Genomic DNA, 20,480 nt, shown 5'->3' on the forward strand with positions numbered 1-20,480 from the left:
CCGTTTTCACTTCAACATTGATATGATGCGTCATAATAGCCGCCCATCCCTCTTTGCAGAGACGAGACAAGCCATAAGACCATCCCCAACCGTTTCCTTCCCTTCCCACTCCAAAATCCCTTCCCAGCACGATTCCCTTCCCAGATTCATTCCCTTCAGGATCCTGCACTCCAACAGCATTCCCTTCCCCATTCCCTTCCCCATTCCCTTCCCCAACAGACTTTCAATATTTTAATATACTTGGTACCGAATCTGTATATCTACGATGAATGCGTTTGTATGGCGTATGCAGTACGGGATTAGAGTGTTGAATGGGTAGACGGCTTGTGGTTGAAGGAAACGTTGGACTTTTCAAGCGGCTTGCAATGGAAGCCACTGAAGTGTGGCTTCGCAGGGAAGATTTGTAGCACTACAAAAAGGGCCAGCTTGCTCACAGCGGAGTCACACTAGTTCCTCCATTTGCCAAAAACAAGATGAACTCCTCAGATTCGGAGGAAATGATGATGTTCTCCTCAGATTCGAGTGACGAAGAGGATGAGCTGCTTGTGCTGATTGCCATCGAGGAGGAAGAAGCGGTAGCTGCGCGTCGTAGCAGGCAGCGTGGGTCGATGCCCGGCCATGCGGTTATAGACCGGCAACACCGCGAAGGTGCTGCTAGGCTGTACAACGACTACTTCGCCGACAACCCTGTGTTCGGCGATATCCTGTTTCGTCGGAGGTAAGTTCGATTTTGTAATGGAAGTCGTAACCTTCGTTCTGTACACTGAGTCATGTATTTTCACGCACCCAGGTTTCGTATGTCGCGGCGGTTGTTCTTGCGTATTGCGGCCGCTGTGGAGGAGCATGACACCTGGTTCAGGCAGAGAAGGGATGCAACGGGGAAGCTCGGCCTTAGCCCCTTGCAAAAAATGACAGCGGCCATACGGCAACTAGCATACGGAGTCAGTTCCGATGCAGTTGACGAGTACGTGCGGATAGGAGCGAGCACGGCGATGATGGCTTTACGAAAATATGTGGAAGCTATTGTGCAGGTGTTCAGAGAAGAATATCTCCGGGCTCCCAATGAAACTGACACCGCCCGTCTCCTGGCAGAAGGGGAGCGCCGTGGGTTTCCCGGGATGCTCGGGAGCATCGATTGCATGCATTGGGTATGGAAGAACTGTCCAAAAGCATGGCATGGCGCGTACACAGGCCATACTCGCAAGCCTTCTATAGTTTTGGAGGCGGTTGCGTCGTATGACTTATGGATTTGGCATGCTTTTTTTGGCATGCCTGGGAGTCTTAACGATATAAACGTATTGCACCGCTCTAACTTATTTACTAGGCTTATTGATGGGAGTGCCCCACCTGTTTCGTACATCATAAATGGTAACAGGTACGACATGAGATACTACCTCGGCGATGGCATATACCCCGAATGGGCGACCATAGTGAAGGCAATTCCTGCTCCACGAGGCAACAAGAGCATCCATTTCTCCGCGATGCAAGCTGCTCTCCGCAAGGATGTCGAACGTGCATTTGGTGTGTTGCAATCTAGGTTTGCTATTGTTCGCGGGCCGGCTAGAGTATGGGATCAGTCTACCTTGCATAATATCATGACCGCATGCGTTATTATGCACAACATGATTATTGAGGACGAGCGTGGAACCGCTTCCCCGGTGCAGGTGTTCGACTTCATGGGGGAACCAACTCAAGTCCATCGAAGTGGTGACGAAGGTGTCCTGCATTATGTCGAAACCACTCAAGCTATCCGCAACCGTGCAGTGCACCGCCAATTGCGGGCGGACCTTGTGGAGCACCTTTGGAGTATGCATGGAGCACAGTAGAATGCCGAAAGTTTGTATTCATTAAGCTAGTTTGAAGCATGAAGTTTGGTTCTAGGTTCCCAATAGGGTCACCGGTTCGCATGTACTTTTGTGTGATGTTTCCAGTTGAGTCGGCTATGGCATGTACTTTGGTTTGTAATGCTAGTACTACGAATCAATACATGAACCACTATTGCAGTCCTCAATGACACTACTTCAATGTGACAAATATTACAAAGCAAAGTTCATACTTCCGAAGTTGCACAGTACCATGACACACACATGTCCATTAATATTACAATCCTATTAACAACTATTTGACGAGTTCAACCGTCCTAATCTCGGTTCTCTAGGACCTTCCACAGCGCCATGATGTCTTCCTGGCGCTTCCTATAGTACTCCCGTAGTGGTCCCGAAACCGTGTCCAAATCGACCTTCATAATTCTTTCGTCTTGGTCATTCATTCGGACAGTCGCTTGGAGACGCATCACCTCCAGCTGCTCCTTCTTAAGTTCCACCATCACTTTCTTTGTTTCACTGATGTCTTGCAATTGTCGCTCATATGCCCCTCCGGACACGGTTGGAATTGAGGACTGCGACGGCGACTTGCGCGCTCGAGAAGCTTTCGCTTGGTCACGACCAATAGGACGGGGAAGGTCCGTCGACGCGTTGGAAGCGGCATCATTTGGGATGTCATTGCCTGCAGCTTGGCTGCACTGTGCTTCCGCAAGCTCCAAGACCTTCTGCGCCTTTGCCGCTTCGTGTGCATGCCACTTCGGGTGCTCGGCCAGCAGCACCCAACAATGGGTGTATGCGAAGGGTTTTCCCTCAATTGCTTTATACGCGGAGCACGCTCTTGCCATCTGCGAAGCATATAAATATAAGTCCTTTTCGACTATACATGCATGGACAATTTCAGCGAAATGTACAGTTACCTTGTCACGTTCATTGGTGCCACTCGGGTTCAGCTGCTCCACCTTCCTGTAATGCACCGTAAACTTTGTCACGGCATCCGTGATCAGCTTCATATGATTGATGAGCGCTTTGTCGGTCCTTGGCATCATGCTCTCCTTCTTGTAAGTGTTGAAATACTTTGCGATACGCCCCCAATAGGTCTCTCTGGACTGGTCCGTGCCCACAACCGGATCTTGGCTTACGTTAAGCCAGGCCGACACCAACAACTCATCTTCCTCGTCAGTCCATTTGGTTCTATCAGTTTTCGCGTCCACCTTCTTCTTCTTCCTCGAGGTGACCTTCTTCGTACCCTTGTCATCGCTCCCTAGACTGAACTGCCCTAACTCGGACTGCCCTCCAAGATCAGTAGGCTGTGAGAACTGTGACATCTCTGCTTGTGGACCGTCGATTGACCCCCCCTGGGTACCCATGTCTTGACCCCCCCAAGTCATACGGTCGAAACCGTCCTGCAGGATGCTCTCGTAAAAAGGATCCATTCGGCCCCTTCAATTAAGATAAGTTTCAAAGTTTATGTTAAACATCACAGGTAATAGGGCAACAAGCAGGTAATATGTGATAAAGATGACAGTTACAGTCCAAAGGCTAATACACATATGGCATATTCATACACAAGACTACCTACTCAATTAAGATAAGTTTCAAAGTTTATGATAAACATCACAGGTAATAGGGCAACAAGCAGGTAATATGTGATAAAGATGACAGTTACAGTCCAAAGGCTAATACACATATGGCATATTCATACGGCAGACTACCTACTCAATTAAGATACGTTTCAAAGTTTATGATAAACATCACAGGTAATAGGGCAACAAGCAGGTAATATGTGATAAAGATGACAGTTACAGTCCAAAGGCTAATAGACATATGGCATATTCATACACAATACTACCTACTCACTCCTATTGCACACTTACAGTCCAAAGACTAGTAGACATATCAACCAAATGTGACAGGCCGAACATTGCATAACATTGTGCATAGTACATGAACCTTTGATCCAGCAGAATGTACTCAACTCAGGGCCTTTGGACTACGTATGGCTTATTCATACACAAGACTAATAGACAGTCACAGTTACAGTCCAAAGATGACAGTTACAGTCCAAAGGCTAATAGACATATCACTTCATAATGTAGCACGCCGAAAAATGCAAAACATGGTGCATAGTGCATCAATCTTTGATTCACCATAATGTACTCAACTCAGGGCCTTCGGACCAGCAATGGCATATTCATAAACAAGACTACCTAATCACTCCTATTGCACACTTACAGTCCCAATGCTAATAGACATTTCACCCCACCAAGCAGAACATTGGTATACATTATGCATAGCACAGCAATCCTTGATTCACCAGAGGGTGCTTTGCTCCATACACGATACATTATCAAGTATTCTAGTTTCTACAAAAGATGATACATACCAGAACAATGACATTGTAATTACAGTGTGCAATAGGCCATTCCATGGACCAGTACAAGCAATCAAAATGTGGACACCAAATGCGGACAAGTTCTTATTGCCATACAGAGGAAATAGTAGTGCCATACTGATCCAAAATAATTGGGGACAACAAACATGATATCAGTTCAGTTCATCACAGTGCTTAAGGCGACAACAAACAAGCATTTTCGACATAGCAAACTAACTCCGGGTACCACACGCACTGCGCACAAGAACAGAATTGAGGATCACACCTTTCCATCCTAACCGGCGCCCAGATTACAGCCGCCACGACCTATCGGACTCAACTGAACCACAATATACACTACTGGAGCACAGCACGTCTTCCGAGCTCCCTTCACTTTGGTCAGAGTCATCACCGGCGATGTTGAAGGAAGCCCATGCCTCTCCTTGGACCCCATCGGTAGTCCTGTCCTCCTCCTCGGTGGACAAGGACAGAGAACACCGCTGCATCGCATCCTCCACCTGGAAGACTAGCTGACCCAAATCGCCGGCAATTGCATCCACTTGTAGAAGCGCCATGTTGAGATCGACGGCCGCTGGGGTGCTCTCTGGGCTCATGTTGTCGGATGCTACCTTCTTCAACGCGTCGGCCGCTTCCTGCACTTGGTCTTGCATCAACTACACAAGCATCGCCAGAGCTGCCGCGTCCATCTACAGAGTGCACCACGGCAATCCGATGAGCCCGAAGACTCCCCTTCACCGACGGCAACGCAAGTTCACCGCGCCCTCCCACCACCTCCTCCGTTGTAGTTCGATGCACACAACCCAGGACCCCTGCGATGCCTCCATCGCCCACCCCCTTCGGACTTGCCCCATGCCCGAGGACTCCTCAATCGACCGACGTCGCCGCCGCCTACCCAACCCTCCGCCTGTTCACTGCATCTCGCTCACCCCGTCCGGACTTCCCCCATGTCCGAGGACCGCTCATTCTAGCGCGAGCGCCGCCTGCCCCCCCCCCCCTGCTCCGTCCCCCACGCCGCAAGGGCCGACGACCCTCCTGCCCTCACCTACACGCCGGAACCCAATCCAGGTACCCACTCTCCCCCGGATCTATGAATCGGGTATGGCGGCTGGGATGTACCTGCCGTTGATGAGACGCTGCGCCGCCTGGCCACCTCCGCCGACGTCGACGCGTCCGTCCCCGCGCGGTCGCCCTGCCCCCCTGGCCCCAGTCGCCGCTCCGACGACCCTTGCGCCTCCGTCCTCCCTGCTCGTGCCGCCTCCGCTCCGGCTCTCCGCGGCTTCCGCACCAGCGCGCGACGCCAACTGCCGGACACTTCTCCGCTCTCCGTCTGCGCGAAGGGAACGGAGAGAGGTTCCCACGGCCGAGGGAATCTCTCTCTTTTCCCATCCCACGCCGCGCCGGGAGGGGAAGCGATTGGGACTGCGCTGTCGTTCCCGTCTCGGGCGTTTTCCCATCGCGAAGGGAACGAGCCCCGGGACGGGAACCCGTTGGGTTTGGTCTAATGCCATCATGACTTCCATCAAATGCGCTACACGCCCAAGGCGACGCCATCATTTCAGATCTTGACGGCTACGTTTACACAGTACGACCCATTTCCCCGCTATAAATAGAGGGGACTCAAACCTGTTTGTACATCGTCTCCTTTGTTTCCTTTGCCCAGTACCTCCTAGGACTCATAGAGATTGAAGCCATGGCCTCCACTCCATCTCCGTCTCTTGAGCCAATCCACGAAGTCCTCTCCCCTAGGCCTCTCGCCATGGTACTTCCTGAGGTCATCATCATCACGTCCTCCGATGACGAGGACTCGAGTAGCAAGCCTAAGAAGGAGAGGGAATAAACATCCACTGTAGATCGTCACCGTCCCCTCACTCAGCGTGTTTGCCGTTACATCAAGCCCTATGCTTCAAGCCAGACGGTGCAGCGCTCTGCACCGGAGAGGAATGAGGATGGTGGTGATCTCGACCGGATCATCGACCAAGCCGCCATCGAGGTCTTCGGCGGTGAAACCCCCGAGTCATCGCCGGCGAAGGAGGCGCGGTCGCCTTCTCCGTTGACAACCACCAGATCGCCTTCGCATCAGGCAGAAGACCACTTGGCATCACCGGCGCCAGTCAGTAGCTCCAGCAGAGCCTTCGCCTTAGCCACTTTTTCTGGCCCTTATGCTGGTCGGCGGTGAGTGATCAGCTGCCGCCCAAGGGAGGAGTATGAAAGTGGCTAAGGCATCGAGTACATGGTCGAGAACGAGCTTTACTCTTTGACCGACTCTATTATTGAGTACATAGTCGAGAACGAGTTATACTCTTCGTCCGACTCCGTTATCGAGTACATAGTCGAGAGCTATAACACTGCTCTCCGATCAATGGTACAGGTATATCCTTTTCTACTCTCCGATCGAGTACTTTCTTCCTCGACCATAGAGTCAGGGGCTACATCGTAATACCATATTTCTTTTATATGTTTTTTGCAAAATTTTATCTGGCTCTGCGTAGATCACATTAAATAGAACCAACTGAGGCATGCGTTGGGTCGATGACGGACAACAAACGGCACAGAGATTGTCAGACATCTCGTGTGTGCTCTCTATCGAGTTCATGTTTGTATGCTGATCGAATGCGCAAATTGATAAAAGTTCGCAAAAAATTTGATATGCTCTTTCCTTAATGGGAAGAGGAAAAGAAAAGACTGCAAGCTTGGCTGCACTGTGCTTCCGCAAGATTGCCTGCAGCTTGGCTGCACTGTACTTCCGCAAGCTCCAAGACCTTCTAGCTCTGTATTAGTCTTTTCCTCACTATTACGGTCTTCTCGAGTACTCGAGGGTCGTGCATCTAATGGCTTATCTAGTTAAGATTTCAGGTATTGACATATGCGTAATCGTATGGTCTTTAGAATGATAACAACATGTATCTATCAGTTATTGCATCTACTTATGCTAATCCTATTTCATCGATAAGGAAATAGCTGACAAAGGCATAATAGACTGGCAAAGTGTAGCATTGTTGCGTGCATTCTCAGATCATAAAATATGTTTTAAAAGTGCCAGAATAGGATGGAGCATCAGTCCGAGGGACTCCCCTCACTATCGTCACTAGGCAGACTAAGCCTCAATGACTTGACAAAGGCTAGAACTACTGGTTGGATGCTTTCTAAAAGTTTTGCAGCCTCCTCGCTAGTACAATTAAACCCGACTGTCACCAATGAGGTATCGAGCACGGGGTTATAACTCTTGAGGATACCTAGCAATGTGGCGGTGCTTGCAAAGGCTACCTGAGACATAAGATCAAGTGTCTACTCCCTCAGCTCTTGAAGAACCAGGACAACAGCATCCCGCTGAGCAATGGCAGCATCCCTTTCAGTCATCATCGCCTTCTTTTCAGCTCGCATGGTGTTCACTTGATTCCTAAGTCTCTCCCGATACTTGACATCATCGTCAATCTTCTTCATTGATTCAGCAAGAAGTTTTTCCTTGTTGTTACAAGAGGACTCAGGGCTTGAAAAAGGTAAACCGGAAAGTAATTTTTGTTAGTCACTCAATAATTATATCATGCACTTATGATTATGTCCAATTTTCTCCCTCTTGGCTGAAAAAGGTAAACTGGAAAGTAATTTTTGTTAGTCACTCAATAATTGAATCACGCACTTGTGATTAGGGACAGACTTATGTTCAATTTTCTCCCTCTTGGCTCCGAGCTTCATGTGGTGGTTGGCCTCAGCTGCAGCTACCTGAGCGCTTGTAGCCTGGAGAAGAGCCTTTATTGCTGCCCACAGGTCATTGGTTGGGATTGATATTGAAGTTTTGTTTCCATTGAGCTGCGGGTCTTCTTCGAGCGTGCTCGAGGCAGGATCTCTAATTGGAGCCGAGGCCGAGTCAACCGGGGAAGTTAGCCTCGGATGACTGGTCGAGATGCTGGCAGCCTTGGTTTGCGCCTCAGTCGATAGTCTGCAATCAACAGAATAATGGGAAGAGGAAAAGAAAAGACTGCCAATCGACCAGTCAAGATCAGGATCCAGGACAAACCTCTTTGAAATTGGGAAGTGTGAAATGATGCTTGACTTTGGCCTTCTTCATTCTTGGTCCGGCAGGCGGAGCCGGTGGAGGAGTTACACATGGACCAGGCAAAGCCAAGGCATCAGTAGCCTGCAAAGAACTTGATGATAAGAATTTATTATCGAGTGAAAGTATGACCAACTAAAGAGCGATAATTCGATTGAAATTACCTCTCTAGTCGAGTCATCAGGCATGATGGTCCCTCGAGTTGGCGATTGCGAGGACGCGCCAGACGTCCCCTAAAAAAGCCACCCACGCAAATCCGTCATTAGTAGAATGACCGAAAGAAAATCTATAACTCGAGAAGACTACCTTTTCAGCCGGGTCATCGCGAGTGGCGGTTGCTCGAGGAGGCGATTAGGTCGGTACACTCACCATTCCCTAAAAAAGACCACTCATCCAAACCGAATGCATTCAAGTATCCAATTAATAATTTGAAAGGAAATAAGAAGATAATAAGAATTTCAATCAGCATACCCGAGGGCTCCTTCACTTGCACTTGAGAGGGCTCGGATCAGGTAGCAGGTGAGAAGACGTGGATGATCTCTTCGATCAAAGAGACCCCTCAGCCTCCTCATTGGCTGATCCTTTCCCCTTGTCGACGGCATCGGTGGAAGAAGCGCCGTCGAGATCAAAAACCTCGCCCGAAAGGATATGTCCTTGGCGAAAGACTGGAGCCTGCAGTCATACAAACAAGTCAGATCAAATAGATAATAACCGGTCCTACTTTTCCATTAATAAATTCTTACGTCTGGTCGAGGATTCGTTAAGGAGTAAGGCAGAATGACACACTCCGGTGCGCTGGAAGAGAAAAACTTATTCAGCCGGGCGGTGACATCCTGTGCAGGCATGGCTGAAAAAGAAAAGAAATGTTACTCGACAAAGCTCGAAGGTCATAGCAAAACGAAAAGGGCAAAGTGCTAACTAATCCTTACATCCGGCTGCATCCCTGGAAGCATTCTCATCCCCATTGTATTCCCAAGCCAGACGCGTTCGCGCCTTCAAAGGACTCAATCTCTTACTAATAAAGTCTCTGGCCACATGCCACCTAGTTAGGGCAAATTAACTCAGCATGCCAATCCTGTTGGCGAAGTAGGTGGTGTGGTCAGACTCTCGGTGCTCTTGTGTCCAAGAAATATTTTGGACGGGAAAAGGACCTCTAAACTCTAAAGGAAAACCAATAGGGTCAGGATTGGAAACGTAAAACCAAAGCTTTTTCCGATCCTTCGACCAAGAGGAGGTTAGGGGAACCAAGATATAGGAGTTTTTCATTCCACTGCTTAATTGGAAACCACACCCTCCAACACATTTATTCTCGGTAATCCTCTTCAGTTTATAAAAATACGAAAAAAGATTCAAACTTGGCTTGATGCCAAGGAAAGCCTCACAAAGATGAACAAAAACACTCAACATGGTGACGGAGTTGGGGTTCAGGTGGTGAAATTCAATTTGGTGTCGATCGAGCACGTTGAGAAGAAACTTGGAAGGAGGGATGTTAAAACCGCAATGGAAGAAAGACTCGAAAACTACAAACTTGCAGGAAGGGAATCTCTCACTGGGTGCCATCCTCCATTCAACCAGGCTGCGAGGCAGCACCACTCCTTCTGCTTCGAGTTCCACTAGCTGAGATTCTTGCATCGTCGAGGGTGTCCAGGCCTCAATCATAAACCTCGCCTCATCGTACTGATCGAGTGAGGTACCGGCGGCTACTGCGTCCGACCGCTTCTCAGGCGAGGAGGAAGTCAGGATCTTCGAGGAAGAGCTAGGATCCATGGATCTAAAATTCTTTCTAGCGGTGGAGCGTGCTGGGGCGGAGAAAGCTGGAAGGCTTGTGCAGGAAGAATGGTGGCAATGACGAGGAATGGCCGCTACAAGTCTGGGTCTTACGGGTAAATAACCAAAAAGTTACTGCATCTTCAACCACTCCCACCTTTACAATGCTTCGATCGGCGCGAAAAGAGGGACGATGACAACGTGTGAATCTCTGCACGGCCTTCTGCCCACATTAAATGCGCCTATACCCGCCGTTTCAAATTTTGAAAGGTTTTTTAACACAACTCAGAGTCGGGTATCGATCAGTTGAGTTCTTTAATCTTTTTCTTCAAGTCTTGAGTGCGGTTAACCACAGGGCGCTCGACCCGACTGATCTACTTTACTCGACCAAGCTTAAACTTGGTGGTACTCGAGTAGGTGCTTATGGAAACCTCTCCTCTGGGGTAGAGTTAGGGGGCTACTGTCGAATATCTGACTATAGAGTGTATGCGCATAAGGAGTACATCATACACAGACAGGGTATATACGACACATATTCGGCAGCTCTAGATATCATGAAACTGAATCAGTAGTACCTGATACACCCAGAATCAAGGAAGTACATACTAGGAAGGTTTAGATTGGTTATCCAACTCGATACAATCAGTATTCAAAACAGGTCTATCTACTTAAACGTTAAAGAAGATAACTCTCTATCGACTACGGCTAAATAGGAATCGATACATCACCTCTATATAAGGCGGAAAGGCTGGGGAAGACGACACAACGAAACACACAAGAGAACACGGTGAAAAGAGAGAGGCAAGCATCAAGACCCCAACAAAGGAGCTACTCGATAACTTTAGCCCTAGCATAGATTAGATCCAATCAACTACTTGTAATAGCCTTAGCAACATTACTTGTACTCGAGATTATCAATATACGGCAACAACACCCCCTCAGGACGTAGGGTATTACTCCAATCGGAGGCCCGAACTTTTATATATCGTTTGTCTCGCCTTGTGATTAATCCCTACACTCGAAGGTACCTAACCAATTTACGAATATATTGTTGGGAACTAATCTTCGACATGTTCATCAATCGAAGCTACGGTTTAGGAGAAAAATTGTTTTAAAAATTAGAATGGGAGAGGTGGATGGTGGGATTACTTTGACCAGCCTTCGGCCATACATGTGGTTGGCGTGCGGGGAGAAAAGTGGCTCTGAGTTTATTAGCCGCAACAGTAACTAGAGTTGAGCCTAAGCATATAATATATATACAGTATATGAATTGATGTAGTAAAACGTAACGTCGTAAATCTGCTATCGAGTGTTGTAAATTTCTACTTCTATTATCGTACATGTTGGTGGCTATAGAATAAGCTATTCTATAGCCGTTTATGCAACTGGCTATAGAATAAGCTATTCTATAGCCGTTTATGCAACAACGCTAACTACAATCACGGAGGTGGATGCCGCACATTACAAGTGATGCTACAGTCAAGGAATGGACGAGAACGTGTACAGAGGAATAGGAAACAGAATAACAGCCTTTGTCATAACGATATATGTAACTTCGGACACACAGTCAAGGAACAAAATTACGATTGCTGCCGGTAACTAAAAGTAGTAGTACCAAATTAGACACATAGTAACAAGCACGAAATTCTATTTGAAGGAGGATGTGTATAGAATGACTGATGACACTTGAACTGGCACAGGCGGCAGCAGCAGCAGCATAACCGAATAACCGTAAGCTAACTCAACTGCATTACTGCTGCCAGATCGACAACTGATCCAAGACCACACATGACAACACACAGCAGTACCGTTCAGACATTACTAGTACAGTACATGCTTAGTTACATTTCAGCATGACTTGACTCCCATATATATAGTAGGTAGTATTACAGACCACCTGGAGCCTGTCAGCCACATGCTTCTTCTGTACTATACTTGTGAATGCATGCAAAATATAAGGGATCACAGGAGTTCCTTATTTATTCTTTCCAGGATAGACGACTCTAAATGTGGAGGAACCAATGATGGATAGGAAGGGGATGTTGTCGACCATATCAGATCAGACCAGCGAAGGAAGAATTAACTGTCTAATTGCCAGGTGTTGGGAGTCCAAAGCAGGTGCATGCAGCCATGTTGGAGTTGGAGGCGGAGCCGGAGTCACACTAGGGGGGGGGGGGGTCATCTATCTGCAGCTCCTTCCCTTCCGCCCTGATCTTGTACAGCCTGCTTCACGAACTGTCCACGGACCCGTGGCCGCTTCTCAGCCAGCCTCTTTCGGCTCTGGTACCGCACCTGGAAATGGCAGACAGCCATCAGAAAGAAACCGGTCCTATCCAAAGCTTTATCAAACATAGAAAGAAAGAAACAAAAAAAAAACCTCAGCAGCATATAGGAAGAAAAATGATATGCACTCTGTTCTTCAAAGCTTGTTTCAGTCTAGTCAATATTCTGAGAGTAACACGGAATCAAAATTTTAAATAGATAGTTTCCACAACACAGCAGTTTCAAGAAAAAACAGGTTTCATGTAGGCAATTTAGGGTCATCTGTTCTTTAAGCGTCTTTTATGTTTTTTGGCAGAAAACAAAATGTTTGTAATTCATTTGAAACAACATGATATCTGTATGAAATTTTATTTAGCCAGCCTTTGATAGAATCTTTTGATTACATGCTATTTTGTTGGTTCAGTCGAGTTGGAACTGAAAAGGTTGAAAATCACTGCTTGAAGAAACATGCAATTGAAAACAGTCTACCTTCTTTCCAAAGTTCCGATCTTTCCTTTTCTCTCTATATTTGATCAGTTGTGTTTCTCGCAGTGTTATGGCCGGGGCGAGCCGTTTCACATACGTGTCATTACCACTGCCGCTTCCACTCCCATTGCCACCTCCAGGCCCATTTTTGTCAATGGCACCATTAGCAATCTCCGTATTTGTCCGTTCAGCATTTGCAGCAGCCATACTTGCGGCAGCGGTACTTCTGTTCTGTCCGTTGGTTCCATTGTTACTGCCTGAGTTGCTTCCGTTCACACCATAGTTAGCAGCTTGACCTTCAAGTGGAAGATCAAATACATTGGATGAACCACATTGTGGGGCTCCTGACCCACCATTTTCACGTGACACATCAAAATGGACATAATGAAGGATTGGACGAGGGTGTTGCACGAGATTGCTCTGTACTTCGCCCGGGTGAGCATTCTTCGCTGCATTGTTGGCCACTTCATCAGCCTTCGCTTTTCTTGTTGCATTAGCTGGCAACGTCCAGTGCTGCACAGGATGAAATGCTGAGGTGTGTGCATTAGCCTTGATAGCTGAGGGTGACATCACTCTCTCCTTATTTGTAGCGGGCTTTGTCACAACGTTCTTTGTGGTGGAACCCATGTCATTATTATTACTACTGCCGTTGGAGCCTTGTTTTATTGGAGCAGCATCAGAATTTGACTTCATGTTGTAAGTAGAATCCGTTTTCATAGCCTCCGAGCTGTTATCATGCAGTGAACAGCTCCCCACAAATCCTGTCCCACCTTGATTAGAAGCCGCAGATGTATGGTACCTTGCAACAAAAGTAACAGTTAGTACGCAACGTACTGTTGCTTTCAGGGTTTAGGGTTTAGGGTTTAGGGTTTAGGGTTTAGGGTTTAGGGTTTAGGGTTTAGGGTTTAGGGTTTAGGGTTTAGGGTTTAGGGTTTTAGGGTTTAGGGTTTAGGGTTTAGGGTTTAGGGTTTAGGGTTTAGGGTTTAGGGTTTAGGGTTTAGGGTTTAGGGTTTAGGGTTTAGGGTTTAGGGTTTAGGGTTTAGGGTTTAGGGTTTAGGGTTTAGGGTTTAGGGTTTAGGGTTTAGGGTTTAGGGTTTAGGGTTTAGGGTTTAGGGTTTAGGGTTTAGGGTTTAGGGTTTAGGGTTTAGGGTTTAGGGTTTAGGGTTTAGGGTTTAGGGTTTAGGGTTTAGGGTTTAGGGTTTAGGGTTTAGGGTTTAGGGTTTAGGGTTTAGGGTTTAGGGTTTAGGGTTTAGGGTTTAGGGTTTAGGGTTTAGGGTTTAGGGTTTAGGGTTTAGGGTTTAGGGTTTAGGGTTTAGGGTTTAGGGTTTAGGGTTTAGGGTTTAGGGTTTTAGGGTTTAGGGTTTTAGGGTTTAGGGTTTAGGGTTTAGGGTTTAGGGTTTAGGGTTTAGGGTTTAGGGTTTAGGGTTTAGGGTTTAGGGTTTAGGGTTTAGGGTTTAGGGTTTAGGGTTTAGGGTTTAGGGTTTAGGGTTTAGGGTTTAGGGTTTAGGGTTTAGGGTTTAGGGTTTAGGGTTTAGGGTTTAGGGTTTAGGGTTTAGGGTTTAGGGTTTAGGGTTTAGGGTTTAGGGTTTAGGGTTTAGGGTTTAGGGTTTAGGGTTTAGGGTTTAGGGTTTAGGGTTTAGGGTTTAGGGTTTAGGGTTTAGGGTTTAGGGTTTAGGGTTTAGGGTTTAGGGTTTAGGGTTTAGGGTTTAGGGTTTAGGGTTTAGGGTTTAGGGTTTAGGGTTTAGGGTTTAGGGTTTAGGGTTTAGGGTTTAGGGTTTAGGGTTTAGGGTTTAGGGTTTAGGGTTTAGGGTTTAGGGTTTAGGGTTTAGGGTTTAGGGTTTAGGGTTTAGGGTTTAGGGTTTAGGGTTTAGGGTTTAGGGTTTAGGGTTTAGGGTTTAGGGTTTAGGGTTTAGGGTTTAGGGTTTAGGGTTTAGGGTTTAGGGTTTAGGGTTTAGGGTTTAGGGTTTAGGGTTTAGGGTTTAGGGTTTAGGGTTTAGGGTTTAGGGTTTAGGGTTTAGGGTTTAGGGTTTAGGGTTTAGGGTTTAGGGTTTAGGGTTTAGGGTTTAGGGTTTAGGGTTTAGGGTTTAGGGTTTAGGGTTTAGGGTTTAGGGTTTAGGGTTTAGGGTTTAGGGTTTAGGGTTTAGGGTTTAGGGTTTAGGGTTTAGGGTTTAGGGTTTAGGGTTTAGGGTTTAGGGTTTAGGGTTTAGGGTTTAGGGTTTAGGGTTTAGGGTTTAGGGTTTAGGGTTTAGGGTTTAGGGTTTAGGGTTTAGGGTTTAGGGTTTAGGGTTTAGGGTTTAGGGTTTAGGGTTTAGGGTTTAGGGTTTAGGGTTTAGGGTTTAGGGTTTAGGGTTTAGGGTTTAGGGTTTAGGGTTTAGGGTTTAGGGTTTAGGGTTTAGGGTTTAGGGTTTAGGGTTTAGGGTTTAGGGTTTAGGGTTTAGGGTTTAGGGTTTAGGGTTTAGGGTTTAGGGTTTAGGGTTTAGGGTTTAGGGTTTAGGGTTTAGGGTTTAGGGTTTAGGGTTTAGGGTTTAGGGTTTAGGGTTTAGGGTTTAGGGTTTAGGGTTTAGGGTTTAGGGTTTAGGGTTTAGGGTTTAGGGTTTAGGGTTTAGGGTTTAGGGTTTAGGGTTTAGGGTTTAGGGTTTAGGGTTTAGGGTTTAGGGTTTAGGGTTTAGGGTTTAGGGTTTAGGGTTTAGGGTTTAGGGTTTAGGGTTTAGGGTTTAGGGTTTAGGGTTTAGGGTTTAGGGTTTAGGGTTTAGGGTTTAGGGTTTAGGGTTTAGGGTTTAGGGTTTAGGGTTTAGGGTTTAGGGTTTAGGGTTTAGGGTTTAGGGTTTAGGGTTTAGGGTTTAGGGTTTAGGGTTTAGGGTTTAGGGTTTAGGGTTTAGGGTTTAGGGTTTAGGGTTTAGGGTTTAGGGTTTAGGGTTTAGGGTTTAGGGTTTAGGGTTTAGGGTTTAGGGTTTAGGGTTTAGGGTTTAGGGTTTAGGGTTTAGGGTTTAGGGTTTAGGGTTTAGGGTTTAGGGTTTAGGGTTTAGGGTTTAGGGTTTAGGGTTTAGGGTTTAGGGTTTAGGGTTTAGGGTTTAGGGTTTAGGGTTTAGGGTTTAGGGTTTAGGGTTTAGGGTTTAGGGTTTAGGGTTTAGGGTTTAGGGTTTAGGGTTTAGGGTTTAGGGTTTAGGGTTTAGGGTTTAGGGTTTAGGGTTTAGGGTTTAGGGTTTAGGGTTTAGGGTTTAGGGTTTAGGGTTTAGGGTTTAGGGTTTAGGGTTTAGGGTTTAGGGTTTAGGGTTTAGGGTTTAGGGTTTAGGGTTTAGGGTTTAGGGTTTAGGGTTTAGGGTTTAGGGTTTAGGGTTTAGGGTTTAGGGTTTAGGGTTTAGGGTTTAGGGTTTAGGGTTTAGGGTTTAGGGTTTAGGGTTTAGGGTTTAGGGTTTAGGGTTTAGGGTTTAGGGTTTAGGGTTTAGGGTTTAGGGTTTAGGGTTTAGGGTTTAGGGTTTAGGGTTTAGGGTTTAGGGTTTAGGGTTTAGGGTTTAGGGTTTAGGGTTTAGGGTTTAGGGTTTAGGGTTTAGGGTTTAGGGTTTAGGGTTTAGGGTTTAGGGTTTAGGGTTTAGGGTTTAGGGTTTAGGGTTTAGGGTTTAGGGTTTAGGGTTTAGGGTTTAGGGTTTAGGGTTTAGGGTTTAGGGTTTAGGGTTTAGGGTTTAGGGTTTAGGGTTTAGGGTTTAGGGTTTAGGGTTTAGGGTTTAGGGTTTAGGGTTTAGGGTTTAGGGTTTAGGGTTTAGGGTTTAGGGTTTAGGGTTTAGGGTTTAGGGTTTAGGGTTTAGGGTTTAGGGTTTAGGGTTTAGGGTTTAGGGTTTAGGGTTTAGGGTTTAGGGTTTAGGGTTTAGGGTTTAGGGTTTAGGGTTTAGGGTTTAGGGTTTAGGGTTTAGGGTTTAGGGTTTAGGGTTTAGGGTTTAGGGTTTAGGGTTTAGGGTTTAGGGTTTAGGGTTTAGGGTTTAGGGTTTAGGGTTTAGGGTTTAGGGTTTAGGGTTTAGGGTTTAGGGTTTAGGGTTTAGGGTTTAGGGTTTAGGGTTTAGGGTTTAGGGTTTAGGGTTTAGGGTTTAGGGTTTAGGGTTTAGGGTTTAGGGTTTAGGGTTTAGGGTTTAGGGTTTAGGGTTTAGGGTTTAGGGTTTAGGGTTTAGGGTTTAGGGTTTAGGGTTTAGGGTTTAGGGTTTAGGGTTTAGGGTTTAGGGTTTAGGGTTTAGGGTTTAGGGTTTAGGGTTTAGGGTTTAGGGTTTAGGGTTTAGGGTTTAGGGTTTAGGGTTTAGGGTTTAGGGTTTAGGGTTTAGGGTTTAGGGTTTAGGGTTTAGGGTTTAGGGTTTAGGGTTTAGGGTTTAGGGTTTAGGGTTTAGGGTTTAGGGTTTAGGGTTTAGGGTTTAGGGTTTAGGGTTTAGGGTTTAGGGTTTAGGGTTTAGGGTTTAGGGTTTAGGGTTTAGGGTTTAGGGTTTAGGGTTTAGGGTTTAGGGTTTAGGGTTTAGGGTTTAGGGTTTAGGGTTTAGGGTTTAGGGTTTAGGGTTTAGGGTTTAGGGTTTAGGGTTTAGGGTTTAGGGTTTAGGGTTTAGGGTTTAGGGTTTAGGGTTTAGGGTTTAGGGTTTAGGGTTTAGGGTTTAGGGTTTAGGGTTTAGGGTTTAGGGTTTAGGGTTTAGGGTTTAGGGTTTAGGGTTTAGGGTTTAGGGTTTAGGGTTTAGGGTTTAGGGTTTAGGGTTTAGGGTTTAGGGTTTAGGGTTTAGGGTTTAGGGTTTAGGGTTTAGGGTTTAGGGTTTAGGGTTTAGGGTTTAGGGTTTAGGGTTTAGGGTTTAGGGTTTAGGGTTTAGGGTTTAGGGTTTAGGGTTTAGGGTTTAGGGTTTAGGGTTTAGGGTTTAGGGTTTAGGGTTTAGGGTTTAGGGTTTAGGGTTTAGGGTTTAGGGTTTAGGGTTTAGGGTTTAGGGTTTAGGGTTTAGGGTTTAGGGTTTAGGGTTTAGGGTTTAGGGTTTAGGGTTTAGGGTTTAGGGTTTAGGGTTTAGGGTTTAGGGTTTAGGGTTTAGGGTTTAGGGTTTAGGGTTTAGGGTTTAGGGTTTAGGGTTTAGGGTTTAGGGTTTAGGGTTTAGGGTTTAGGGTTTAGGGTTTAGGGTTTAGGGTTTAGGGTTTAGGGTTTAGGGTTTAGGGTTTAGGGTTTAGGGTTTAGGGTTTAGGGTTTAGGGTTTAGGGTTTAGGGTTTAGGGTTTAGGGTTTAGGGTTTAGGGTTTAGGGTTTAGGGTTTAGGGTTTAGGGTTTAGGGTTTAGGGTTTAGGGTTTAGGGTTTAGGGTTTAGGGTTTAGGGTTTAGGGTTTAGGGTTTAGGGTTTAGGGTTTAGGGTTTAGGGTTTAGGGTTTAGGGTTTAGGGTTTAGGGTTTAGGGTTTAGGGTTTAGGGTTTAGGGTTTAGGGTTTAGGGTTTAGGGTTTAGGGTTTAGGGTTTAGGGTTTAGGGTTTAGGGTTTAGGGTTTAGGGTTTAGGGTTTAGGGTTTAGGGTTTAGGGTTTAGGGTTTAGGGTTTAGGGTTTAGGGTTTAGGGTTTAGGGTTTAGGGTTTAGGGTTTAGGGTTTAGGGTTTAGGGTTTAGGGTTTAGGGTTTAGGGTTTAGGGTTTAGGGTTTAGGGTTTAGGGTTTAGGGTTTAGGGTTTAGGGTTTAGGGTTTAGGGTTTAGGGTTTAGGGTTTAGGGTTTAGGGTTTAGGGTTTAGGGTTTAGGGTTTAGGGTTTAGGGTTTAGGGTTTAGGGTTTAGGGTTTAGGGTTTAGGGTTTAGGGTTTAGGGTTTAGGGTTTAGGGTTTAGGGTTTAGGGTTTAGGGTTTAGGGTTTAGGGTTTAGGGTTTAGGGTTTAGGGTTTAGGGTTTAGGGTTTAGGGTTTAGGGTTTAGGGTTTAGGGTTTAGGGTTTAGGGTTTAGGGTTTAGGGTTTAGGGTTTAGGGTTTAGGGTTTAGGGTTTAGGGTTTAGGGTTTAGGGTTTAGGGTTTAGGGTTTAGGGTTTAGGGTTTAGGGTTTAGGGTTTAGGGTTTAGGGTTTAGGGTTTAGGGTTTAGGGTTTAGGGTTTAGGGTTTAGGGTTTAGGGTTTAGGGTTTAGGGTTTAGGGTTTAGGGTTTAGGGTTTAGGGTTTAGGGTTTAGGGTTTAGGGTTTAGGGTTTAGGGTTTAGGGTTTAGGGTTTAGGGTTTAGGGTTTAGGGTTTAGGGTTTAGGGTTTAGGGTTTAGGGTTTAGGGTTTAGGGTTTAGGGTTTAGGGTTTAGGGTTTAGGGTTTAGGGTTTAGGGTTTAGGGTTTAGGGTTTAGGGTTTAGGGTTTAGGGTTTAGGGTTTAGGGTTTAGGGTTTAGGGTTTAGGGTTTAGGGTTTAGGGTTTAGGGTTTAGGGTTTAGGGTTTAGGGTTTAGGGTTTAGGGTTTAGGGTTTAGGGTTTAGGGTTTAGGGTTTAGGGTTTAGGGTTTAGGGTTTAGGGTTTAGGGTTTAGGGTTTAGGGTTTAGGGTTTAGGGTTTAGGGTTTAGGGTTTAGGGTTTAGGGTTTAGGGTTTAGGGTTTAGGGTTTAGGGTTTAGGGTTTAGGGTTTAGGGTTTAGGGTTTAGGGTTTAGGGTTTAGGGTTTAGGGTTTAGGGTTTAGGGTTTAGGGTTTAGGGTTTAGGGTTTAGGGTTTAGGGTTTAGGGTTTAGGGTTTAGGGTTTAGGGTTTAGGGTTTAGGGTTTAGGGTTTAGGGTTTAGGGTTTAGGGTTTAGGGTTTAGGGTTTAGGGTTTAGGGTTTAGGGTTTAGGGTTTAGGGTTTAGGGTTTAGGGTTTAGGGTTTAGGGTTTAGGGTTTAGGGTTTAGGGTTTAGGGTTTAGGGTTTAGGGTTTAGGGTTTAGGGTTTAGGGTTTAGGGTTTAGGGTTTAGGGTTTAGGGTTTAGGGTTTAGGGTTTAGGGTTTAGGGTTTAGGGTTTAGGGTTTAGGGTTTAGGGTTTAGGGTTTAGGGTTTAGGGTTTAGGGTTTAGGGTTTAGGGTTTAGGGTTTAGGGTTTAGGGTTTAGGGTTTAGGGTTTAGGGTTTAGGGTTTAGGGTTTAGGGTTTAGGGTTTAGGGTTTAGGGTTTAGGGTTTAGGGTTTAGGGTTTAGGGTTTAGGGTTTAGGGTTTAGGGTTTAGGGTTTAGGGTTTAGGGTTTAGGGTTTAGGGTTTAGGGTTTAGGGTTTAGGGTTTAGGGTTTAGGGTTTAGGGTTTAGGGTTTAGGGTTTAGGGTTTAGGGTTTAGGGTTTAGGGTTTAGGGTTTAGGGTTTAGGGTTTAGGGTTTAGGGTTTAGGGTTTAGGGTTTAGGGTTTAGGGTTTAGGGTTTAGGGTTTAGGGTTTAGGGTTTAGGGTTTAGGGTTTAGGGTTTAGGGTTTAGGGTTTAGGGTTTAGGGTTTAGGGTTTAGGGTTTAGGGTTTAGGGTTTAGGGTTTAGGGTTTAGGGTTTAGGGTTTAGGGTTTAGGGTTTAGGGTTTAGGGTTTAGGGTTTAGGGTTTAGGGTTTAGGGTTTAGGGTTTAGGGTTTAGGGTTTAGGGTTTAGGGTTTAGGGTTTAGGGTTTAGGGTTTAGGGTTTAGGGTTTAGGGTTTAGGGTTTAGGGTTTAGGGTTTAGGGTTTAGGGTTTAGGGTTTAGGGTTTAGGGTTTAGGGTTTAGGGTTTAGGGTTTAGGGTTTAGGGTTTAGGGTTTAGGGTTTAGGGTTTAGGGTTTAGGGTT

General features: G+C 46.1%; 3 protein-coding genes across 3 annotated transcripts; 1 reads left to right on the forward strand and 2 right to left on the reverse strand.

Annotated features, from left to right (window-relative positions):
* Positions 1–379: 379 nt before the first annotated feature.
* On the forward strand, positions 380–1,826 carry LOC133890431 (uncharacterized). The gene is made up of 2 exons (XM_062330799.1): positions 380–718; positions 791–1,826. Exons 1-2 carry the CDS (start codon positions 474–476, stop codon positions 1,824–1,826), a joined length of 1,281 nt encoding a protein of 426 aa, XP_062186783.1. The 5' UTR covers positions 380–473.
* A 314-nt stretch (positions 1,827–2,140) lies between these two features.
* Positions 2,141–3,456, reverse strand: LOC133890432 (glutathione S-transferase T2-like). Its single transcript, XM_062330800.1, has 2 exons — positions 2,741–3,456; positions 2,141–2,668 (listed from the first exon to the last, which is right to left on the reverse strand). Exons 1-2 carry the CDS (start codon positions 3,254–3,256, stop codon positions 2,141–2,143), a joined length of 1,044 nt encoding a protein of 347 aa, XP_062186784.1. The 5' UTR covers positions 3,257–3,456.
* An 8,196-nt stretch (positions 3,457–11,652) lies between these two features.
* Positions 11,653–13,609, reverse strand: LOC133891131 (two-component response regulator-like PRR37). Its single transcript, XM_062331852.1, has 2 exons — positions 12,785–13,609; positions 11,653–12,325 (listed from the first exon to the last, which is right to left on the reverse strand). The coding sequence occupies exons 1-2, from the start codon at positions 13,496–13,498 to the stop codon at positions 12,212–12,214; spliced, it is 828 nt and encodes a 275-aa protein (XP_062187836.1). The 5' UTR covers positions 13,499–13,609; the 3' UTR covers positions 11,653–12,211.
* Between the last annotated feature and the right edge of the window lie 6,871 nt (positions 13,610–20,480).

Source organism: Phragmites australis, chromosome 14 (assembly GCF_958298935.1).
Source record: "Phragmites australis chromosome 14, lpPhrAust1.1, whole genome shotgun sequence".
Lineage (NCBI taxonomy): Eukaryota > Viridiplantae > Streptophyta > Magnoliopsida > Poales > Poaceae > Phragmites > Phragmites australis.

Coding starts and splice junctions, on each gene's coding strand:
- LOC133890431 (XM_062330799.1), top strand. CDS start 474: ATGAACTCCTCAGATTCGGAGGAAATGATGATGTTCTCCTCAGATTCG. Junction 719..790: donor GATATCCTGTTTCGTCGGAG/GTAAGTTCGATT, acceptor TCACGCACCCAG/GTTTCGTATGTCGCGGCGGT.
- LOC133890432 (XM_062330800.1), bottom strand. CDS start 3,256: ATGGATCCTTTTTACGAGAGCATCCTGCAGGACGGTTTCGACCGTATG. Junction 2,669..2,740: donor GCACCAATGAACGTGACAAG/GTAACTGTACAT, acceptor TATGCTTCGCAG/ATGGCAAGAGCGTGCTCCGC.
- LOC133891131 (XM_062331852.1), bottom strand. CDS start 13,498: ATGAAAACGGATTCTACTTACAACATGAAGTCAAATTCTGATGCTGCT. Junction 12,326..12,784: donor ATCGGAACTTTGGAAAGAAG/GTAGACTGTTTT, acceptor TGCCATTTCCAG/GTGCGGTACCAGAGCCGAAA.